The sequence below is a fragment of the Oncorhynchus tshawytscha genome, linkage group LG01 (assembly GCF_018296145.1).
Source record: "Oncorhynchus tshawytscha isolate Ot180627B linkage group LG01, Otsh_v2.0, whole genome shotgun sequence".
Classification (NCBI taxonomy): Eukaryota; Metazoa; Chordata; class Actinopteri; order Salmoniformes; family Salmonidae; genus Oncorhynchus; species Oncorhynchus tshawytscha.
Genome location: NC_056429.1, coordinates 57,049,872 through 57,073,384, shown reverse-complemented (window position 1 = coordinate 57,073,384; position 23,513 = coordinate 57,049,872). Strand labels below are relative to the sequence as shown.

At 41.8% G+C, this 23,513-nt stretch overlaps 2 protein-coding genes across 3 annotated transcripts in view; both read right to left on the bottom strand.

Moving 5' to 3' along the window:
- Positions 1-3,416, bottom strand: part of LOC112253863 — a 35,299-nt gene extending 31,883 nt beyond the window's left edge. Inside the window, exon 1 of one of the 2 annotated variants that reach the window (XM_024425919.2) lies at positions 2,995-3,416. In XM_024425919.2, coding sequence (XP_024281687.1) covers positions 2,995-3,073 — 79 coding nt within the window. In that variant the 5' untranslated portion in view covers positions 3,074-3,416. The remainder of the gene's footprint in view (positions 1-2,994) is intronic. The other variant, XM_024425910.2, reaches the window with a different exon arrangement.
- A 17,410-nt stretch (positions 3,417-20,826) lies between these two features.
- calhm3 (calcium homeostasis modulator 3) lies at positions 20,827-23,231 on the bottom strand. Its single transcript, XM_024421603.2, has 4 exons — positions 22,637-23,231; positions 22,375-22,502; positions 22,074-22,201; positions 20,827-21,819 (listed from the first exon to the last, which is right to left on the bottom strand). Exons 1-4 carry the CDS (start codon positions 22,921-22,923, stop codon positions 21,367-21,369), a joined length of 996 nt encoding a protein of 331 aa, XP_024277371.1. The 5' UTR covers positions 22,924-23,231; the 3' UTR covers positions 20,827-21,366.
- Between the last annotated feature and the right edge of the window lie 282 nt (positions 23,232-23,513).

Genomic DNA, 23,513 nt, shown 5'->3' with positions numbered 1-23,513 from the left:
ATCGACACTGCCTATTGGCTCTTGATTATTGTGATGATCATGAATTATTGTGGCAGGATCACACTGGAAAAAACTAGGGCATCAAGACACAGTTGAACTTCACACATAGTTGAAGTAAATCTGATGTTTAACATGTAAAGTACTCCCCTTACTCCCTCCAGGTGCTCAAATTCCTCAGGATCTGAATCATACCTGTCAGCCTGTCCTCACAGGATGATTCCATTCCATATATCAGTGAATTCCACTGTGTGCCATTCTGCCTGGTTGTTTATGAGTCAGGGTGATGAATACGGGGAGGCAAGTGGGGACACTTTTAATTTGTTTATCGCTATAAAGTGAACATTTTAAAACACTGCTGATGTAATTCCTTACTATGTGCTCAGGGAAACGCTATGCACAGAGGGTGTGTTCGTAAATGCATCAGTTATTCTGCACTCTGGCACACTCAGACGAGAGTGCTCTGAAATCGGAGTAGATAAACAGAGTGAATGTACAAAGTAAGAGCCCAAGGATGTTTCTGAATGTTTGCTCTTTCACACCCCGATCTGTTTCACTTGTCTTGTGCTTGTCTCCACCCCTCACCAGGTGTCTCCTATTTTTCCACATTATCCCCTGTGTTTTATGTTTGTCTGTTGCCAGTTCATCTTGTTTTGTCAGGTCTTACCAGCATGTTTCCCATTTCGCCAGTTCTCTAGTTCTTGTTTTTTAGTCTTCCCGGTTTCTGACCTTTCCTCCTGTCCTGAACCTGAGCCTGTCTGCCGTTCTGTCCCTGATTGACTCCGCCTTGGATTACGAACCTCTGCCTGCCCTCAACCTGCCCTTTGCCTGCCCCTTTGTTATAATAAATATTCTGAGAACCAAACTATCCGTCTCCTGTGTCTGCATCTGGGTCATATCCTGAGTTGTGATAAACTCCTTTTCCCCAAAAATAATTAGTGTCATTGTATTTCACCTCCTCTTGCAATCCTCGTTCTGTGAACTTAACAGGGATCGAAGACAACAAGAGGGCCACACAAGAATACACCAATAAATGCCTTGCCTTGATGTACTGTACACAAAGTGAGTGTTATCTTTAGAATGGTTATTTTCATCCAACCCAAGGATCATGGCAAACAACATGATTCCTGCCAAGGGGAGTCTAAGCTCTTTCACAACTACAACAATGCTGGAAATTCTCGGTCTCAGGACAAAACAAATTGAGGATCTGAGGGGGGACAATCCTTCCCAACATGTGTTGGTCATACTGTACATAAGCTGAGATCGTTATCTGATAGAGGCGGATTCTTGGAATGTCGACAAACCTGTAAGCTACAGAATAGTCCCATTATAAAGGAGTGGAAGGAGAATGATAAGTTACACTGTATCACAAGAGCCCCATAGATTCTGTGACTATTAACAGGTCCTAAACACAAGATGATGTCTATGTTTTTGAGTCAGGATATTTCAGACTTTTTCCCCCCTTAAACATGCAATATGTAGCTATCATGCTTTATCAGATGTGATTTGTCAAAGCACTTGGTTTTGCATTGTCATATAATATAAAGCTTTTTGTCTGTTGATTACCATATTTAATGTAATATGATATTCTTCAATTACCACAGACATGAGGATGTGGATTGATATGAATGTGTTTCACAGCTTTTTTTCAGAACGGCTCCACAGCACCGACTATTAATGTCCCCTCCTCTTAGAGTTTGGTTATTTCATGACACTGCCGAGTTTTGAAGAGTCAACCTAATTTTTGGTGGCACGTCTGTACAATATGCTTTGCTTTAGCTTGGATCGTATATAACAAACAGATGGTACATAAATGAGAATAATAAAAAATAAAAAAATGTCTCACTCCCCAATGGTATAGTAATTAAATATATTGCCATTGGAAAGCAAAAGTAATTGTTCTGTCTGGGCTCCAAATTAAAACCATGCTAGGCTATATAAGAGGATATCGTTGCTTATTCTAATCAAGAGACCATTACACTGTATCAAGTTCAGTTCTCCTCAATACATTCTATTGGGACATACAGCAGGAAAACAATCCTTCATCAACAGGAAATGCAAATTATTATGTGGATTATAAATAATGGACATTTCTCTAGGGGTTGATACATTTTTTATGAGGGCAAATATATTGGAAATTTCAAAGTGGAAATTACACATTTAGAAGACTTTAAAAAATCAAATACACTAGAAGTTTGCATTTCCTGCATTTCAGGAAAATTCTCAGCGTGATCAAATTAAGTGATCAAATTAAGATCCTACATCTGTATTTTTTAAATATATATTTTTATTTAACTTTTATTTAACTAGGCAAGTCAGTTAAGAACAAATTCTTATTTACAACGACGGCCTACCCCGGCCAAACCCGGACAACGCTGGGCCAATTGAGCGCCACCCTATGGGACTCCCAATCACGGCCGGATGTGATACAGCCTGGAATCGAACCATGGACTGCAGTGACCCCTCTTGCACTGAGATGCAGTTCCTTAGACCGAGAGGCAACAATACTACTTTACTCTCATCTGTTCACTGAGAAAAAGTCCATGTGGATATGAGACAATATATGTTTGTTTTTGTCTATGTTAGTGGTTCCCAACTCTAGTCCTCGATTACCCCCAACAGTAAACATTTTTATTGTAGCCCGGACAAGCATACCTGATTCAACTTGTCAACTAATCATCAGGCCCTCAATTAGTTTAATCAGGTGTTTTTTGTCTGGGGCTACAACAAAATATGTGTGCTGTTGGGGGTACTCGAGGAGTTGGGAACCGCTGGTCTATGTGATGAGACTATCAGTCTCCTAAAATCCTGACACCATAACAACCCAATGCTAAAGACACCCTCTACTTTCAGACTGAAATTACACCTGTCTCAAACCACAAACACACATCCATCAGACACTCAAATTACAACTTGTGCTGGCAAATCTAGCTGGTAGGATGAGACAACATGATGGCACAAGGGACAGAGACAGGTTCAACATGAAGCATACTGTACCTTTCCTCCAGGGGTTCAGGATGGCAAAGGACTTCTGCCAGCTGAATACCATGCTGGCTTTAGTCCTCCCCTGACTCATAGATGTAATTCCACAGGTTCAGCAACTACAGAAAAAGTGTGTAAAATACCCCCACCTCCTCAGCATAAAAAACAGCAGTCAAGAACTCCTCATCCCGTCTTGTTATTTGTCTTATTTTCTGCTTATTCCAGCTCCACTGAGGCTCTCAAAGTAAACTTCAGTGTTCAGTTCTGTGGGAGGCATCTGTTGTCACAGAGCTGAGTCTGTCCCCTGTTTGCGTCATGGTGCCTGCCTCCTGCTTACCTGTCTGCCGGTCTGTCTGGTAGCGTGCCTGCCTGTGGCTTGTTGCGTCTGTATGTGTGTCAGTGAGCTTCACTCCTCCATCTGAGGAGAGAGAGGGGGCCGGACTCAACCGACAACATACACCACTACCACAGGCACAGATCTGCTGGGAGGAGTGGCAGCCAGCCAGAGGGAGGAGGAAGGGAAGAGAGGGAGGAAGGAAGAGAGGAGGAGAGGGAGGAAGGGAAAAGACTAGGGAGAAGCATGAGACTCAAATTCAACCTGAGGGTGAATGTCTGAGAATAATACCAGATGGATAGAAGGAGAGAGAAAAGGGTAGAGTGGGTCAATTGCCAGATAAGGTATTATTCACTGAGATATAGTCTTTGAGGATTTATTGAGGACTTTTTTATCCCCTTGTCATAGGGAAAGTGAGGGGGATGGAATCTGCATCATGTGTCAATTACTCTATTGGGAAAACAGATATGTTTCACTTTTGCATCTCAGAAGAGAGACAGGGTGGAGAATGTGCTTTGCTGTCTTTCATTATAAATGCTCACATGGGCCAGGAAATACCAAAGGAAAATGGACTGGATGATCCAGTCTGCCTCACAGTAGAGTTCCTAATCTACTTTTACACCAAAATAAAATCCCCAAGTAGATTCTTGACTAGATATCTGACATTTTATCCCATTGTTAAAGCCAGACTGTATTGGCATTTGCTAACATATAACATCTCAACAAAACAATGGATCTGGAAATGTTTCACGACACTTCAAGCCTGCTACTGTACTACTGTTAATCAATGATAGCCAAAGTGAGACGTTTGAAAACATTTCAGAAAAAAAAGTATGTGGACACTCCTTCAAATTAGTGGATTTGGCAATGTCAGCCACACCTGTTGCTGACATGTGTCTATGTGACCAATGCAATTTGATTTGACTTGATTGGACAGGTGTATAAAATCGAGCACACCGCCATGCAATCTCCATAGACAAACATTGGCAGTAGAATGGCTCGTACTGAAGAGCTCAGTGACTTTTAACGCCACCTTTCCAACAAGTCAGTTTGTTAAATCTCTGCCTTGCTAGAGCTGCCCCAGTCAACTGTAAGTGCTGTTATTGTGAAGTGGAAACGTCTAAGAGCAACAACGGCTCATCTGTAAAGTGGTAGGCCACACAAGCTCACAGAACGGGAGTGCTGAAGTGCGCAAAGCGTAAAAATCTACTGTCCTCGGTTGCAACACTCACTACCAATCCCCAAACTCCCTCTGGAAGCAATGTCAGCACAATAACCGTTCGTTAGGGCTTTATGAAATGGTTTTCCATGGCCGTGCAACCACACACAAGGTTAAGATCACCATGCACAATGCCAGGAGTCGGCTGGAGTGGTGTAAAGCTCGCCACCATTGGACTCTGGAGCAGTGGAAACATGTTTCCCTAGAGTGATGAATCACGTCTCACCATCTGGCAGTCCAACGGACAAATCTGTGTTTGGCAGATGCCAGGAGAACTCTACCTGCCCGAATGCATAATGCTGACTGTAAAGTTTGGTGGAGGAGGAATAATGGTCTGGGACTGTTTTTCATGGTTCTGGCTAGGCCCCTTAGTTCCAATGAAGGGAAATCTTAACGATATAACGTACAATGCCATTCAAGACGATTCTGTGCTTCCAACTTTGTGGCAACAGTTTGGGGAAAGCCCATTCCTGTTTCAGCAGGAAGCGAGGTCCATACAGAAATGGCTTGTCAAGATCGGTGTGGAAGAACTTGACTGGCCTGCACAGAACCCTGACCTCAACCCCATCAACACCTTTGGGATGAATTGGAACGCTGACGGCGAGCCAGGCCTAATCGCCCAACATCAGTGCCCGACCTCACTAATGCTCTTGTGGCTAAGTGGAAGCAAGTACCCGCTGCAATGTTCCAACATCTAGTGGAAAGCCTCCCAGAAGAGTGGAGGCTGTTATAGCAGAAATGTTCCAACATCTAGTGGAAAGCCTTCCCAGAAGAGTGGAGGCTGTTATAGCAGCAATGTTCCAACATCTAGTGGAAAGCCTTCCCAGAAGAGTGGAGGCTGTTATAGCAGCAATGTTCCAACATCTAGTGGAAAGCCTTCCCAGAAGAGTGGAGGCTGTTATAGCAGCAAAGAGGGTGTTGTTGAAATTCTTACACAGGGACACTCAAAGTCAATATTAAATGAATCAATGTTTATTATTAGCGAGCTGACGAGGTTCCAACAAACTTAATGCACCATAGTGGCTGTCTGTCAGGAGCTCCACTGGGGCAGTCCCAGCAGTTGTCTTACATACGGCTATACACAGGTTGTCATGGTTCCTCCTGGCACCAGAGGGCAACAGAGACCGCCCTAGAGACTTGTATTGGACTCAGGTGTGTCTTATTATTTCATGAGTGTGTCCCTGTTAAAAGAGGTGTGTTTTCTGGGCCTCCCGGGTGGTGCAGTGGTCTAAGGCACTGCATTACAGTGCTAGCTCAGGAGTCGCTAGTGCTCTCATCACGCACTAGCGACTCCTGTGGTGGGCCGGGCGCAGTGCACGCTGACCAGACAGCTAGGTGCACAGTGTTTCCTCCGACACATTGGTTGGCTTCTGGGTTGGATGCGCAAACTTCTTACGGCTGCTGTCCCTGTACAGGGATCAACATCAGCGGAAATCAGAGGACATTTCAGACTGACAACTAATAGTACTCGATACAACTCAAACTTTCATTAAAACACACATGCAGGGTACTCAATTAAAGCTACACTCTTTGTGAATCTAGCCAACATGTCAGATTTTTAAAATGCTTTTTGGCGAAAGCATGAGAAGCTATTATCTGATAGCATGCAAACCCCGAAATTCCCAAAGGGGACGTAAACAGAATTATTAGCGTAGCCGGCGCTACACAAAACGCCGAAATAAAATATAAAACATTCATTACCTTTGACGAGCTTCTTTGTTGGCACTCCTATATGTCCCATAAACATCACAATTGGGTCTTTTTTTAAATTAAATCCGTCCATGTATACCCAAAATGTCCATTTATGAAGTCCGTCTGATCCATGAAAAAGCACCGTTCCAAAACGCAACGTCATTTTTTTAAATTAAAAAAGTTGCCTATAAACTTTGACAAAACACTTCAAACTACTTTTGTAATCCAACTTTAGGTATTAGTAAACGTTAATAATCGATCAAATTGATCACGGGGCGATCTGTATTCAATAGCAGCACGTTTTGAAATGATGGTCCATTTTCTCTCTCTCAAAACTTCCTGCTGTGTACTCAATAACAGGAAGTGCCTATTTCTCATCTGACCAAGGATTAACTTCAATCTAAATGCCAGTACTGGCGACATCGTGTGGAAGCTGTAGGCATTGTAAACTGGTCGCTATCTATTTTCCCTTGCCATAGACAATACAGAGACTGGCGGAGGGATATATATATATTTTTTTGTGAACAGTTTTCCTTGGGATTTTGCCTGCTAAACATGTTCTGTTATAGTCACAGACATGATTTAACCAGTTTTATAAACCTCAGAGTGTTTTCTATCCACACATACTAATCATATGCATATACTATATTCCTGGCATGAGTAGCAGGACGTTGAAATGTTGCGCGATTTTTAACAAAAAGTTATGAAAATTCGCAGCCTCCTTAAAATTAAGAAGCAGTGCGGCTTGGTTTGGTTGGATTGTGTTTCGGAGGACGCATGACTCTCGACCTTCGTCTCTCCCGAGCCCGTACGGAAGTTGTAGCGACAAGACAGTAATAATTTCTTTAAATAAATAAAAAAATTAAAAAGAGGTGTGTTTTCTGTGGTCCTTTGCAGAGGCTTGAATTGTTTACCGTGTGCGTTCATTTCCTGAGTGAGTTTTCGAGACTTAGTGTTTGTTGTTTTCTAGTGTACTGTGATCCTGCGGCTACTGTTTCTCAGTAAAGTATTTATGTTTATCCTTAACCACTGATTCCTCGTCTGGTCTCTTCTGCACATGGGTCCAACCTCATCACATCACAGCAAGCTTCTACCACATCATGGACCCAGCAGAGATCACCCAGATCTGGAATGTGGTAGCCTACCAAGGAGCACTGTTAGGACAGCAGCAAGAATAGCTATGCCAAATCTCCGGGACCCTTCAGGGACTTGCAGAGTCTGTCACATCTGCTTCTGCCACACCCCCTAGTGGACATACGGTGTCTCCTTGACCTGCAGCCATTCCCCCAGTACACTCTCCCTCTCTCTCGCTCTCTCTGTGTGATTGTGTGGTTGGAGACAGGTGTGCTGGAGTCAGAGCAGATCCCCAACAGCTGCAATCTGTTCCATAATCAAGACCTCTACAAATAATCAGTCCAGCCACTTCCACTCTGCCAGATCGTAATCTCCGTTCAGTCAGTCATGCTTACAGCTTTTTGTTGTAATTTAAGATCCTGTATCCTGCTGTGCCTGTTTTCCTGCCTGACACTATTTATCCTTGTGGCAGCAAGTAGCCTAGTGGTTAGAGCATTGGACTTGTAACCAAAAGGTTGTAAGATTGAATCCCCGAGCTGACAATGTAAAAAATCTGTCATTCTGAACAAGGCAGTTAACCCACTGTTCCTAGGCTGTCATTGAAAATAAGAATTTGTTCTTAACTTACTTGCCTAGTTAAATAAAGGTCAAATAAAAATCCTCTCACTGCAGTTTTGCCACACTGGTTCCTGTTCCACATCTCACTGCTACCCTGTTCTGGATTCAGCTCACCACCACTCCCTTGGATTCCCCTTCGGACCTGTTAACCCTGTCCCAACCCAGCTCACTCCAACCTCTTCCAAAAACGGCAAGCCCCCAACCCAGGAGGAGCCAATGTCCAAGTCTCATCAGCCAGTGCTACAGATGCCGTCGTGGTTCTACATCGGTAGCCCAAGATCCCAGCCCCCGAGCGGTAAGACGGCTACCTGGGAGGATGCAAGGGGTTTATCACTCAGTGTTCTCTGGTGTTTGAGCTACAGTCCACCTCGTTCCACACAGATTGGGCCATGATCGCCTACATCATCTTTCTACTCTCGAGCAAGGCCCTGGCGTGGGCAACGGCATTGTAGGAACAGCAGCCACTATCTTGCAGATCCATAGTAGCCTTCACTGCCAAGCTGCGACGAGTCTTCGACCACCCAGTCGGTGGACGAGAAGCGACCAGCCGACTGTTCGACCTCTGCCAAGAGGTCAGACCAGTTGCTGACTTTGTCATTTAGTTTCGCACCCTCGCCGCCAAGAGTGGGTGGAATACGGAGGCACTAGTTACTGCTTTCCACCAAGGTCTGTCTAACTCCATCAAAGATGAACTGGCCAGTCGGGAACTGGGAGAGGACCTCGGGATGACGCTGGCAATCAGGTTGACAACTGCATCTGGGAATGGGTAAGACAGCACCCTTTTGACACCACTCCATCATTCCGGTTTGCATCCCTTGAAGACCAATGCTTTTTTCCTGCTCCTCAACCTCCGGGATGCTTTCAGTAAGAGGCAGGCTGCCACCCTTCCCCTCATCGTCATTACGACTGTGCCATAGAACTTCCCGAGGTCATCTGTGCTCCCTTTCGACCCCTGAACCAGCAGTCATGAACAATTACACTGGAGTCACTGGAGGCAGGTTTCAATCTCCCCTCTACATCCCCTGCTGGTGCAGGCTTCTTCATGGGTAAGAAGAATGGAGGCCTGCATCCCTGCATCGACAACAGAGAGCTGAACCAGATTACGATCAAGAATTGTTACTCCCTACCCCTGATGTCCTCCGCATTGGAGTTGGTACAAAGGGCCCAATTCTTCACCAAACTGGACCTCTGTAAGCGTTGCAATCTGGTGAGAATCAGGGAAGGAGATGAGTGGAAGACTGTCTTTATTTTTTTATTTTTTATTTCACCTTTATTTAACCAGGTAAGCTAGTCGAGAACAAGTTTTCATTTACAACTGCTACCTGGCCAAGATAAAGCAAAGCAGTGCGACAGAAACAACAACACAGAGTTACATGGAATAAACAAGTGTACAGTCAACACAATAGAAAAAAGAAATTCTATATACAGTGTGTGCAAATGGCATGAGGAGGTATGGCAATAAATAGGCCATAGTAGCAAAGTAATTACAATTTAGCAGATTAACACTGGAGTGATAGATGAGCAGATGATGATGAGCAGATGATGGTGTGTAAGTAGTGATACTGGTGTGCAAAAGAGCAGCAAAGTAAATAAAAACAATATGTGGATGAGGTAGGTAGATTGGGTGGGCTATTTACAGATGGACTATGTACATCTGCAGCGATCGGTTAGCTGCTCAGATAGCTGATGTATAAAGTTAGTGAGGGAAATGTAAATCTCCAGTTTACGAGATTTTTTTTATCACCCCTAGTGGCCACTATGAGTATTTCGTCATTATTTTCGGATTATCGAACTCTCCGGCAGTCTTTCAAGAATTGGTCAATGACACCCTGAGGGACATGTTGAATTGGTTCATCTTTGTTTACCTCAACGACATCTTGATCTTCTCCAAGACCATTCCGGATCACACACTGCATGTCCACCAAGTCCTGAGACGCCTCCTGCAGAGTCAACTATATCAAGATAGAGAAGTGTGAGTTCCACGTATCCCAGGTTTCCTTCCTGGTCACATTACCTCTACCACAGGCATCCAAATGAACCCCGTAAAAATTGAGGCAGTTGCCGACTGGCCCCGTCCCACCTCACTCCAGCATTCCTCGCAACTTTGGTGTGGTGGCAGCGCCTCACACAGTCCTAACCAGTAAGTCCTAGACCCGTTTTTGCTGTACCCCCGAGGCTGACAGGGGGGGGTTCCTCTTGGCACCAGAGGGCGGCAAATACCACCCTAGAATCTTTTAATGGAGGTGTGTATTATTATGCCTAGAAGACCAGCATCTCAGTCTCTTCACTGTTGAGACTGATGTTTTGTGGGTAATATTTAATGAAGCTGCCAGTTGAGGACTTGTGAGGCGTCTGTTTCTCAAACTATACACTCTAATGTACTTGTCCTCTTGCTCAGTTGTGCACTGGGGCCTCCCACTCCTCTTTCTATTCTGGTTAGGGCCAGTTTGCACTGTTCTGTGAAGGGAGAAGTACACCGCGTTGTACGAGATCTTCAGTTTCTTGGCAATTTCTCACATGGAATAGCCTTCATTTCTCAGAACAAGAATAGACTGACGAGTTTCAGAAGAAAGTGCTTTGTTTCTAGCCATTTTGAGCCTGTAATCGAATCCACACATGCTGATGCTCCAGATACTCAACTAGTCTAAAGAATGCCAGTTTTATTGCTTCTGTAATCAGGACAACAGTTTTCATTTGTGCTAACATAATTGCAAAATGGTTTTCTAATGATCAAATAGCCTTTTAAAATGATAAACCTGGATTAGCTAACACAACGTGCCATTGGAACACAGGAGTGATGGTTGCTGATAATGGGCCTCTGTACGCCTATGTAGATATTCCATTAAAAATCTGCTGTGTCCAGCTACAATAGTCATTCACTGTATTTATGATCAATTTGATGTTATTTTAATCGACAAAAAAATAGCTTTTCTTTCAAAAACAAGGACTTTTCTAAGTGACCCCAAACTTCTGAACGGTGACCCCAAACCACTCCGTATTTGGTGTGACCACCATTTGCCTCATGCGACACATCTCCTTTGCATAGAGTTGATCAGGGGGGATTGTGGCCTGTGGAATATTATCCCACTCCTCTTCAATGGGTACGTGAAGTTGCTGGATATTGGCGGGAACTGGAACATGCTGTCGTACACGTCGAGCCTGAGCATCCCAAACATGCTGAATGGGGGACATGTATGGTGAGTATGCAGACCATGGAAGAATTGGCACATTTACAGTTTCCAGGAAATTTGTACAAATCCTTGCGACATGGGGCTGTGCACTATCATGCTGAAACATGAGGTGATGGCGGCTGATGAATGGCACGACAATGGGCCTCAGGATCTCATCATGGTATCTCTGTGCATTCAAATTGCCATCAGCAGTCCGGGTGGCTAGTCTTAGGCGATCCTGCAGGTGAAGAAGTTGGATGTGGAGGCCCTGAGCTGACGTGGTTACAAGTGGTCTGCGGTTGTGAAGCCATTTGGACTTATTGTTGAATTCTCAAAAATGACGTTGGAGGCGACTTATGGTTGCGAAATGAACATTTCATTATCTGGCAACAGCTCTGGTGGACCTTCCTGCAGTCAGCTTTCCAACTGCACGCTCCCTCATAACTTGAGACATCTGTGGTGTTGTGTTGTGTGACAAAACTTCACATTTTAGAGTGGACTTTTATTGTCCCCAGCACAAGGTTCACCTGTGTAATGATAATGCTGTTTAATCAGCTTCTTGATATGCCACATCTATTAGATGGATTGATTATCTTAGAAAATGAGAAATGCTCACTAACAGGGATGTAAACACATTTTTGCACAACATTTTAGAGAAATAAGCTTTTTGTGCATATGGCAAACTTTTGGGATCTTTTATTTCAGCTCATGAAACATGAGACCAACACTTTACATTTTGCATTGATACTTTTGTTCGGTATAGTTTTCATGCATCTAATTAGCCTATTTCTCAGCGGAGCCGACGGAGGCCCGCCTCGGCCTCCTCACCTAATTGCAGTGGTGTAAAGTACTTAAGTAAAATTACTTTAAAGTGCTACTTTAGTAGTTTTTTGGGGTATCTGTCCTTTACTTTACTATTTATATTTTTTACTACTTTTCCTTCACTACATTTCTAAAGAAAATAATGTACTTTTTACTCTATATATTTTCCCTGACACCCGAAAGTACTGGTTACATTTTTCCAACTTTTCTTTCCAATTCACTCGAGGTTGAAACCAGAGATCTGTATAAAAGGACAAGATGCTCATGTCTCTGCCCTAACAATGGGAGCCTTTGTCCCAAAGGCAGAAAGGCAGGAGACAAGCTTAGGTTTGCATATTATGCCCATAGAAACATTGAGCTTATTCTGGACAGAGTTTGGCAAGAGTGAGACCTCTCGTTTTGCCTCTTCCTCTCTGCTGAAACTGTGCTTTCGGATATTATTCATACCCCTTCACTTTTTCCACATTTTGTTACGTTATCGCCGTATTCCATTAATGTATTTTAAAAAATGTCATCATAAATCTACACACAATACCCCATAATGACCAAGCAAAAACAGTTTTTTTAGACATTTTGGCAAATGTATAAAAAATAAACTGGTTCACATAAGTATTCAGACCCTTTGCTATGAGTCTCAAAAATGAGCTCAGGTGCATCCTGGTTCCATTGATCATCCTTGAGATGTTTCTACAACTTGATTGGAGTCCACCTGTGGTAAATTACATTGATTAGACATGATTTGGAAAGGCACACACCTGTCTATATAAGGTCCCACAGTTGACAATGCATGTCAGAGGAAAAACCAAGCCATGAGGTCGACGGAATAGTCCATAGAGCCCAGAGCCAGGATTATGTCGAGACACAGATCTGGGGAAGGGTACAAAAAAGTATCTACACCATTGAAGGTCCCCAAGAATGCAGTGGCATTCATAATTTTGAAATAGAAGAAGTTTGGAACCACCAAGACTCTTCCTAGAGCTGGCCGCCTGGACAAACTGAGCAATCGATGGAGAAGGGACTTGGTCAGGGAGGTGACCAAAAACCCGATGGTCATTCTGCTGAGCCCTAGAGTTCATCTGTGGTGATGGGAGAAAATTCAAGAAGGACAACCATCTCTGCAGCACTCCACCAGCCTGTATGGTACAGTGGCCAGACGGAAGCCACTCCTCAGTAAAAGGCATATGAAATCCCGCTTGGAATTTGACAGAAGGCACCTAAAGACTCTCAGACCATGATAAACAAGATCCTCTGGTCTGATGAAACCAAGATTGAACTCTTTGGCCTGAATGCCAAGCATCACGTCTGGAGGAAACCTGACACCATCCGTACGGTGAAGCATAGTGGTGGCATCATCATTCTGTGGGGAAGTTTTTCAGCAGTACAGACTGGGAGACTAGTCATGATCGAGGGAAAGATGAACGAAGCAAAGTAAAGACAGATCCTTGATGAAAACCTGTTCCAGAGTGCTCAGGACTTCAGACTGGGGTGACGGTTCACCTTCCAACAGGACAACGACCCTAAGCACACAGCCAAGTCAACGCAGTAGTGGCTTCGGGACAAGTCTCTGAATGTCCTTGAGTGGCCCAGCCAGAGCCCAGACTTGATCCCGATCGAACATCTCTGGAGAGATCTGAAAACTCCCCAAATACAGGGGTGCCAAGCTTGAAGTGTCATACCCTAGAAGACTCAAGACTTTAATTGCTGCTAAAGGTGCTTCAACAAAGTACTGAGTCTGAATACTTATGTAAATGTGTTATTTCAGTTATGTATTTGTTATAAATGTGCAACATTTTCTAAAAACCTGTTTTTGCATTGTCATTATGGGGTATTGAGTGTCAATTGTTGAAGTAAAAAAACAAACAATTTTAGAGTACTTCTGCAACATAACAAAATGTGGAAAAAGTCAAGGAGTCTGAATACTTCCCGAATGCACTGTATGTATCCCAACCAGCCGTGATCGGGGGTCCCATAGGATGGCACACAATTGGCCCAGCGTCATCCGGGTTAGGGTAGGCCGGGCTAGGCCGTCATTATAAAATAAGAATTTCTTCTTAACTGACTTGCCTAGTTAAATAAAGTTTAAACAAAATAAAAACGTCACCGGAAAAAGCATCAGAGCAAGCAAAACAGCGCCATTCTATATCTAGCCCATGTATCTGATGCTGTCTGGACAGATATAGCATGACATGACATACTCTTTTGATCCAGATAGCATCAGATACATGGTCTACAGATACTGAGACAGAGGACGGGCATGGAGATGCGGTAGGGTGGGCCAGGCCCCCTAGGATTCGCCCATAACGCCGGACCTGCCAATGTTTAATTTAAATAGGCCACCAGCTAAATACTGTATATAGCTAGGCTAGACTGCATTGTCTACATAATGAAACAATCCCTTTTGGTTTGACGGTGGACTTTGTCACATGTGCCGAATACAACAGGTGTAGTAGACCTTACTGTGAAATGCTTACTTTACATGCCCTTAACCAACAATGCAGAGTTCTTCTTTTAAGTAAGAAAATATTTGCAAAATATGACCTGAAGATCACTGACGTCATGATATTACCTAGGTTTTTTCCCTCCAAGTTCCCAATTGTCTTGAAAGCAACATGACCATCATTCCTACAGAACTGTTTTTATTAACTTAATGTTTTTTTTTTTTAAGGCATGGTTTAAAAAAAATAGTAATTTAAGAAAAAATCTGAGCGCTAGATCTTGGCTTGCTTTTTGACTGCGAAAGTGATCTTGACTCAGAAAAGGTTGGTGACCACTGCAGTAGGGGGTAGATATTTTAGTTGTATCAGCTTGAACATTTTGAGTAACTCCACTAAACCACACTTCCACTATAATTTCCCAGTGTGCCTTGCCTTTGAGTGAATTGTAGTACTCTATTTGTTAGTGATAGAAACATGGTTGTTGAATGAATTCATTTTCAGTTCTGTGGCCTTCACCAAGTGAGTTCCTAAGGCAGTGTTTCCCAAACTTGGTCCTCGGGACCCAAAGGGGTGCACGTTTTGGATTTGCCCTAGAGTTACACAGCTGATTTAAAATGATTAAAGCTTGATGATGAGTTGGTTATTTGAATCAGCTGTGAAATGCTCGGGCAAAATTTTTTTTTTCGGGAAGCCCTGATATAGAGAGCAGCTGTTGCTTCATGACGTATCTCTACCTGAAAATACATGATCTAAGTGATTGATAGTTGGTATTAGGCAGCCATAAAAGTATGCTTATTTACTTTAAAGAACTATAAAACAGCGATTTTGTCAGACAGCATAGGCAGCAGATCTATAGAGATGAGATGATGACTTGGAATAAAATAATAGTCATCAAATAAAACAAATGTAATATACACAACTGAAATATTTTCGTAAAGTAATATATTAGAGTAAAAAAATAAAGTATGGCTACTAAGCGATAAGAATTAATGGGCAGTCACTACCATCATGGGACGTTCATTAACTGTTTTATTATTTGGAATTAGTTGTGTAGTTGGAGCATTCAACCCACAAAATGCATAGTGCAAAATGTCAAATAAAATAATCTTGAAATTGAAAACTGTGATTATTTAAAAAATAATCTAACCGAAACTGAACCGACCTCAAAAAGCACTCAACACTGTAAGGTATTCGCTCCCCTTGACTTTTTCTAAATGTTGTTGTATCACAGCCTGAATTAAATATATATATATTTAGTGAATTATGTTATTTTTTATATTTTTTTATAAATTATTTAAAAATTAAAAGCTGAAATGTCTTGAGTAAATAAATATTCAACACCTTTGTTATGGAAAGCCTAAATATGTTCAGGAGTAAACATTTGATTAACAAGTTACATAATAAGTTGAATGGACTGTGTGCAATAATAGTGTCTGTACCCAACACATACAATAAGCTGAAAGGTCCCTCAGGTGAGCAGTGAATGTCAGACACAGATTCAACCACAAAGACCAGGGAGGTTTTCCAATGCCTCGCAAAGAAGGGCACCTATGGTAGATGGGTAAAAAAAAGTTATTAATTACACTTTGGATGGTGTATCAATACTCCCAGTCACTACAAAGACACGAGCGTCCTTCCTAACTCAGTTGCTGGAGAGGAAGCAAACCGCTCAAGGATTTCACCATGAGGCCAATTGTGACTTTAAAACAGTTACAGAGTTTAATGGCTGTGATAGGAGAAAATTGAGGATGGATCAACATTATAGTTACTCCACAATACTAACCTAAATGACAGAGTGAAACGAAGAAAGCTGGTACAGAATAAACAATATGCAATAAGATAGAAAATAGAATAAAAATATGCAATAAGATAGAAAATAGAATAAAAAATATGCAATAAGGCACTAAAGTAAAACTGCAAAAAATGACACAAAGAATTTAACTTTATGTCCTGAATACAAAGTGTTATGTTTGGGGCAAATCCAACACAACACATCACTGCGTACCACTCTTCATATTTTCAATCATGGTGGTGGCTGCATCATGTTATGGGTATGCTTGTAAATTGGCAAGGACTATGGAGTTAAAAAAGAAATAAATCTAAATGTAGCTAAGCACAGGAAAAATCCTAGAGGAAAACCTGGTTTCGTCTGCTTTCCAACAGACACTGGGATACAAATTGCTTACCAAGACGACATTGATTGTTCCTTAGTGGCCTAGTTACAGTTTTGACTTAAATCGTCTTGAAAATCTATGGCAAGACTTGAACATGTCGGTCTAGCAATGATCAACAACCAACTTGACAGATCTGGAAGAATTTGAAAAAGAATAATGAGCAAGTATTGTACAATCCAGGAGTGTAAAGTTCTTTGAGAATTACCCAGAACAACTCACAGCTGTAATTGCTGCCAAAGATGATTCGAACATGTATTGACTTATGGTGTTAGTACTTATGTAAATAAAAATATTTCTGTATTTAATTTTTAATAAATAATTTTAAATCTAAAAACATTTTTTAATTTTGTCATTATGAGGTATTTTGTGTAAATGAGTGCAATTATTTGTTTTAATCCAATCCAGGATGTAACACAACAAAATGTTCGCTACACCAGACCTCCGGCTGCACTTTCCATCACAAGCAAAGAGCCGTCCCCCCACCTGATCCACAAGCTTTTGTCTTGATTTCATTTGATTGAAAGAGTTTGACAAAGACACCAATGGAACAGACCCAAAATGAAAGCATAAGGGCACACTCATGCACCTACACTTATACAGAAGCCATTGGCTTCACCATACCCACATCTAAGCCTTTAATTTTGTCACTTGCTGACTAACCTAAGAATAACCCAATTTAGGGTAATTTGATTCTGGTGGTCAGAAGATCAGAAAGAAGGGCAGTTGAGGTTTTATTAAGCCCCAAATATAGTAAGTTGAGATGGGGGGGGTCGTTTTAGTTCAGATCAAACTCTCTCTCGAGGAGGGAGATGACCTCAGCAATCTGATTACTGTCTGTGTTATCATAAGGCATTCTGACTCCTTTTGAGTAAATCTGACTGTGTCTGCAATGGTGCTGCTGCTAAACAAACATATGAGGTGTTCCTGAACTTTAGTCAAGTTATATAGACTGAATGCACCGGGGTGCACCTTTAACCCGAAGCAATAAGATAGGGGCATATTATTTAAGATGTCAGTCTAATATGTGACACTTATTTGTGAAGATAATGGTACTGGCAAATCATCTCTAAAGGGTTATGACTAACATGTCAATCAAGGCAGAAACCTGTCAATATTAATCTCAGACAATATGCTGAATGTTGTTTGATGAATAATTGTACGTTAATGACAACTGTGGTCATAACAGTGCCCACATTAGTAGAAATGAAAGAGCATGCACGTCCAGTTTCTTTTTCTCTTTTTGTCAGCAAACTTGGAATGAGGTTGTACATTTCTTTTCAATGCTGACACTTCAAAACCCACATTGATAAAAGTGTGTGTTGATTTGGAATTCCTGTCATTTCGGTGTGAAAAACATAACAGGTTCTTGAAACCAATTTAAGTTCTGATCCAGTCGGCCCCTTTTTCCTCTTGAACTTTAAAAGGCATTTTGAACTACATTTGGCCTTAATGACATTAGTTTATGCACACATGATAATGATTATAAATCAGAACAAATGTCAGAATGCTTTTATTAATTGTTAAGGCATGTGGGACTTGCGCTGTGTCTTTCACAGTACTTAAAATACAGCGTTTTCGACATGCAGCACGTGGACAGTTGCAATGTATCATTATCATGTTAACACTGGAAAATAATTGATGTTTTGACACCCATAAAAACCAAAGTCCTCAGCACCATAAAAGTATGTCAACGTAAAGAATTTGACCTACTATACAATTGAATACTTTAAAAGCTAGCACTGTTACACTTTTTGATTAATATGTTTTTGTTCTGCTTGTGTGAGATAACAATAACAATATGACCTGTGGGCGAACAAGCTTGAGAAATGCTTCAACATGACATAATTCAGGAGTATAGGAACATGTACAGGCCTTTTTAAGATAACGTACAAAGCTTCCTACACTATGGGACACAAATAAAACAGAGTTGATGAGCCTTTTGCTAAACTAACAGACGCAGCGTTGCAATGAAGGAAATGGTGTTAATGGGTCGCTTCCATACGTTTACAGCTAGCAGTCTCGTTGATAACCTCACAGATAACCCAGGCATATTTCTCTCCACCCCCAGCATGTGGGCCCAAAGCCTGCACACGCTGACTCAACAAAGAGCATATTTACCAGCCCAATGGCTGCTCCTTAGCGTGGGGTTTGCCGTCTAAAACTGGCAAGTCATCCTGGGGTTACACTATTGTTTCACAGTTTCTTTGTTATCCTCGTCACACACTGGCATGACTCAGTCCTGTGAAATGAATATAGGCCAGGGTGTGATGTGGGGGATTGTGTATTTTCGGATATCTTACCAAAGGTCAATTTGTGGTTGAATGGGGTTCCCATTGCGTCGATAGACCATGAACCGCAGTAAATATTGCAGAGCCCATGTAAAATGACTTCCTTTATGTACTTTTCTTTCTGTTGGATAACAGATAATCTATGTTTAAAAAAAAAACTTTTTCAAGCACCTCCTTGATTGTGAGCAACATCCGTGATTGTAAAAACATATGGGCAAACAAAACGTTGCTCTTCAGGACATCTTTGCCACAGATTTCCACATGGTTAGCTAAGCCTGGGCAAAACAACCCTGGAATGCAAGAGGCACACAGCAGCAGATAGTTTACACCCTCTACAAGTTTCCAAATACACACTGTCTCCCTGTCAAGAAGCCTATCACATGCAGTCTAAATGTCTACATTTGAACAATCAATATGATTTGATTGGTGTAGTCTCTCAATCTTGTGTTATGGTAAAATAACCAAAAAGTAATTACCTAAGGCAAAAAGCAGGATCACAAAGAGAGGGCCACAGAAAAGGGCTCAGAAAAGGAGAGGGCGAACTTAGGATGGGGACAAGCTGAACTGAAATGTGACACAGATCACTCACTTGCCCTGGGAGAAGATAAGATGGTATAGGGGAGAGGGGGGGGGGGGCAAGAGCCGTGTCCCTGGACCAAAAGTTGTTTTGTAAAATGATCCACTGTTATCAAGCATGAAGAATTCTAGAAGCGCTTTGGACTCAGCCTTTTTGCTTGTGGCAGTGGTCTCTGGAGCCATGTCTGTACTGCATTAAAAATACAAAAAGAAAACCCCAAACCAGGAAGGCATTGAGTCAAGCATTGCTACAGTACAACATCCTGAGACTTCAAAGCTTTGATTCCTATAGGAACATTTTAATATCATAAAGATGAAATTGGGGAAACCCCGGCACAGGATCCAACTTCCATTAATAAGCACAGGGTTTCCAGCACACCATGTATACATGCAGTGGGAAGACTCTGCATTCACAGTAGTCTTTGTCTCAGTTCATTATTTCAGAGTCAGCACTATATGATCATGGCTTGAACCAAAGACAAAAACCCTATTGTCTAGTCTAGGCTAGATATACAGTGCCTTCAGAAAGTATTCACACCCATTCATTTTTCCCCACATTTTGTTGTGTCACAGCCTGAATATAAATGGATTCAATTGAGGTTATGTGCCACTGGCCTATACACAATACCTCATAATGTCAAAGATGAATTATGTTTTTGAAAAGAAAATGAAAAGCTGAAATGTCTTGAGTTAAGTATTCAGCCCATTGTTATGACATGTCTAAATAAATCTAGGAGTACAAATGTGCTTAACAAGTCACATAATATGCTGCATGGACTCACTTTGTGCAATAAGTGTTTAACGTGATTTTTGAATGACTACCAAACAATAACTCAACCACAAAGACCAGAGTTTTCCCAATGCCTGGTGAAGAAGGGCACCTATTGGTAGATGGGAAAAAAATGTAATAATCTGACACTGAATATCCCTTTGAGCGTGGTGAAGTTATTAATTACACTTTGGAATGTGTATCAATACACCCTGCCACTACATTATACAGGTGTCCTTCCTAACTCAGTTGCCGGAGAGGAAGGGAACTGCTCAGGAATTTCACCATAAAGTTTTAAAACTTTAAAACAGTTAAAGAGTTTAATGACTGTGATAGAAAACAGATGGATCAACAACATTGTAGTTACCCCACAATACTAGCCTAAATGACAGAGTGAGAAGGAAGCCTGTACATAATAAAAAATATTCAAAAACATGCATTCTGTTTGCAATTAACATTATGTCCTGAATACAGTGTTATGTTTGGGGCAAACACAACACATCACTGAGCACCACTCTTCATATTTTCAAGCATGGTGGTTGCTGCATCATGTAATGAGTATGCTTGTCATTGGCAAGGACTAGGGATGTGAATACTTATGTAAATGAGATATTTCTGTATTTCATTTTCAATACATTAAAAAAAAATCATCCTAAAACATGTTTTCACTTTGTTATTATGGGGTATTGTGTGTAGATGGATGAGAAAAAAACTAACAATTTAATCAATTTTGAATTCAGGCTGTAACACAACAAAACGTGGAATACATCAAGGGCTATGAATAACTTCTGCAGGCACTGTAGCTGAAAGCGACTAAAACCATGTGTCCTTTACATATACAGTATACAGTAAATTACAATATACAATAATAATATTTATTGGCACTATATGTTATGGTACAGAAATGACCAGGGATTCTCTAATATATATTGTAAAATTATAATTACATAGTAACCTCTGAATTACTTATTTGTTGGGATTAGATGAATCAGGCACAACTAGGGACTATTTGTCAGTCCATCTGTAATTTGCATGTCTTGTATTCATGGAGTATGTAAAATTAACTATGCAAAACTAGCTAGTCTAAATCCCAGCATATTCAAATATTCTGAGGAACAAGATTTCTAAGGTCCGCTCTCTAAAAGTATTTGACATAATCATGTTGAATGTATTGTTTGTAGCTTATAGATTCTTATACTATTGTGCACACACACATCTAAACATCTGAGTAGAGGGTTTGTCCATTGTGGTCCTCCCAGGTGACACACACCCTAGGTCTGTAGGCCATCCTAGTGACATCCAGCTCAGGTTTACACTGGAACCATGTTTGAAGCAGTTGATCCATCTGTTCCTGCTTGGTGATTCCATGGAGTCTCTCCTCCTCTTCATCCACCATGTCTTCTTCCCCCCTGTACCTGACTTCGGGTGAGAGAGGCAGTCTGAGTACTGCGTCTTCCCGCATGCCCTCAAAGAACTGCACAACGCACTTGCGGGCAAAATCGCGGCAGTGAAGCACGCAGGTCTCATCGAAGAGCTTCTGCTCGATGTCCAGGTAGTTGCTCCAGTAGCGCGTCTGGAGGTTGGTGGCGTGGTCGTCGAAACAGGGCTTGATGAGACGGCCCAGCGCACCCAAGAGAATGAAGAAGAGGAGGATAGACCAGCCAATCGCCTGTCAGGAAATACAGTACAAAGCATTGGCATTCTCGAATGGAGAGTGGAGGACATCAGTCATCAGGGTGATAGTTTCTGACACACCCCGGTTAAGGAATGGGATTTGACTGTACAAATAATGAACAAAAGCCAGCCTACCTAAGTAGGGCAACAACATTTAAAAAAATCTCTTTGAATACTAAACCCATCAACTCAAATACGCAAAGTAAAGACATGAGTTTCAGAGGTATTTAAAAACGGGAGTGCACTCACTTGGGAGTAGCAGCGCACGTAGCGTGAAACAGCTTTACGAAATGTGCTGTTCCTAAAGATCATATCCTCCTTGCAGGGCACCTTGGCCATGAGCTTGATCAGGTCCAGGCCAGTATTGTTGGGCATGCCTGTGAAAGTATAGAGTACAACTAAAGTTTGTGTTTGAGTCCAAGTTCAAATGTTATAGTAGACAATACTACACTATTTTGACTCTGGGTGAGGGTTTGGGTGAAAGTCAGAGTTAGTTACAGGGCTATGAGTTAAGGTTATGATTGACAGGTGTTTCGGGCTATATAGCTACCTGAGAAAGGCTTGGGGTCTACACTCATGCTGAAAGCACAGATGAAGATCTTCCCATCCAGCAGAGTGACCAGAATCCACACCATGGGCGCCAGTAGAGCCCTCTGCATCATGGCAGAGAACATGTACCTGCAGAGGGTTTAGGAATAACATCACAATTAATTACAGGAAGTAGTAGTAGTTTTTTGGAAGAAAAGCTGTGACGGTAGTGGTCGTAAACACAGGAGCATGAGGTGGTTTGACAGCAGCACTTGACAACTCACTTGACAATGGCAGGATTTTTGCTTCTCTTCCCAATGGGTCTCAACCATTCTTCCATCATGACCCCTGTGTGTCGATTAACCAAGATTCCCAGGAAGAAGAATATTAAAGGCGGGACAAACATCACCCCCAGTGCGTAGAGTTTGTTGTATTGTGGAATACAGGGGCAGTTGAAGTCAAAGCTGGTGTAGAGCTTCACACTGATCAGGGCCAGTACAATACAGATTCCATTTGATATGGACTCAGAATTGGACTGAAAATACTGCAGGACTAATTTCAGACGGTCCATGGTTTAGTGAGACCGAAAACTTATGACACACACGTGATAATGATCTGGTAAAAGGGTCAGACTAGGTTAACACACTGTACAAAAGTAACCGCAAACACCTTAATTTTAAGAACAAGATTTTCCCTACCACAAAATAGTCCTCACTGAAGAATCAACTTCATTCCATTGTTGAATAAAAAAGGTATTGACTGTACTAGTATTTTTGTTAGGTTGAGTCAAGAGTCAGAGCAGAGGTTGAAAACACACCAGCCAGGTTAGTGTCATCTGACCACACCCCAGTTGTACGTGTGCAGGTCGGAGCACACTGACAGAGGCTTTAGGAGAGAACGGAGGGTGTGTTCACTAGCTCCTACTGTGCAGGTGCAACAGAGTTCAACACTGTATAACAATTACTGATCTTTGAATGACAGGTGTTTAATGACTTTGCTGTACTCTTATAAGAGCCAGAGCCTTTTATACCTATTATTTTTTACTCTGAATAACCTCAATGTTAACTGTTCACGTCACCTTTGTGTCTCACATTGCTTCCCAACCACGACACATTGTTTTATTAAATACATGTGAAAACATGGATACTCCTTTCAAAGACA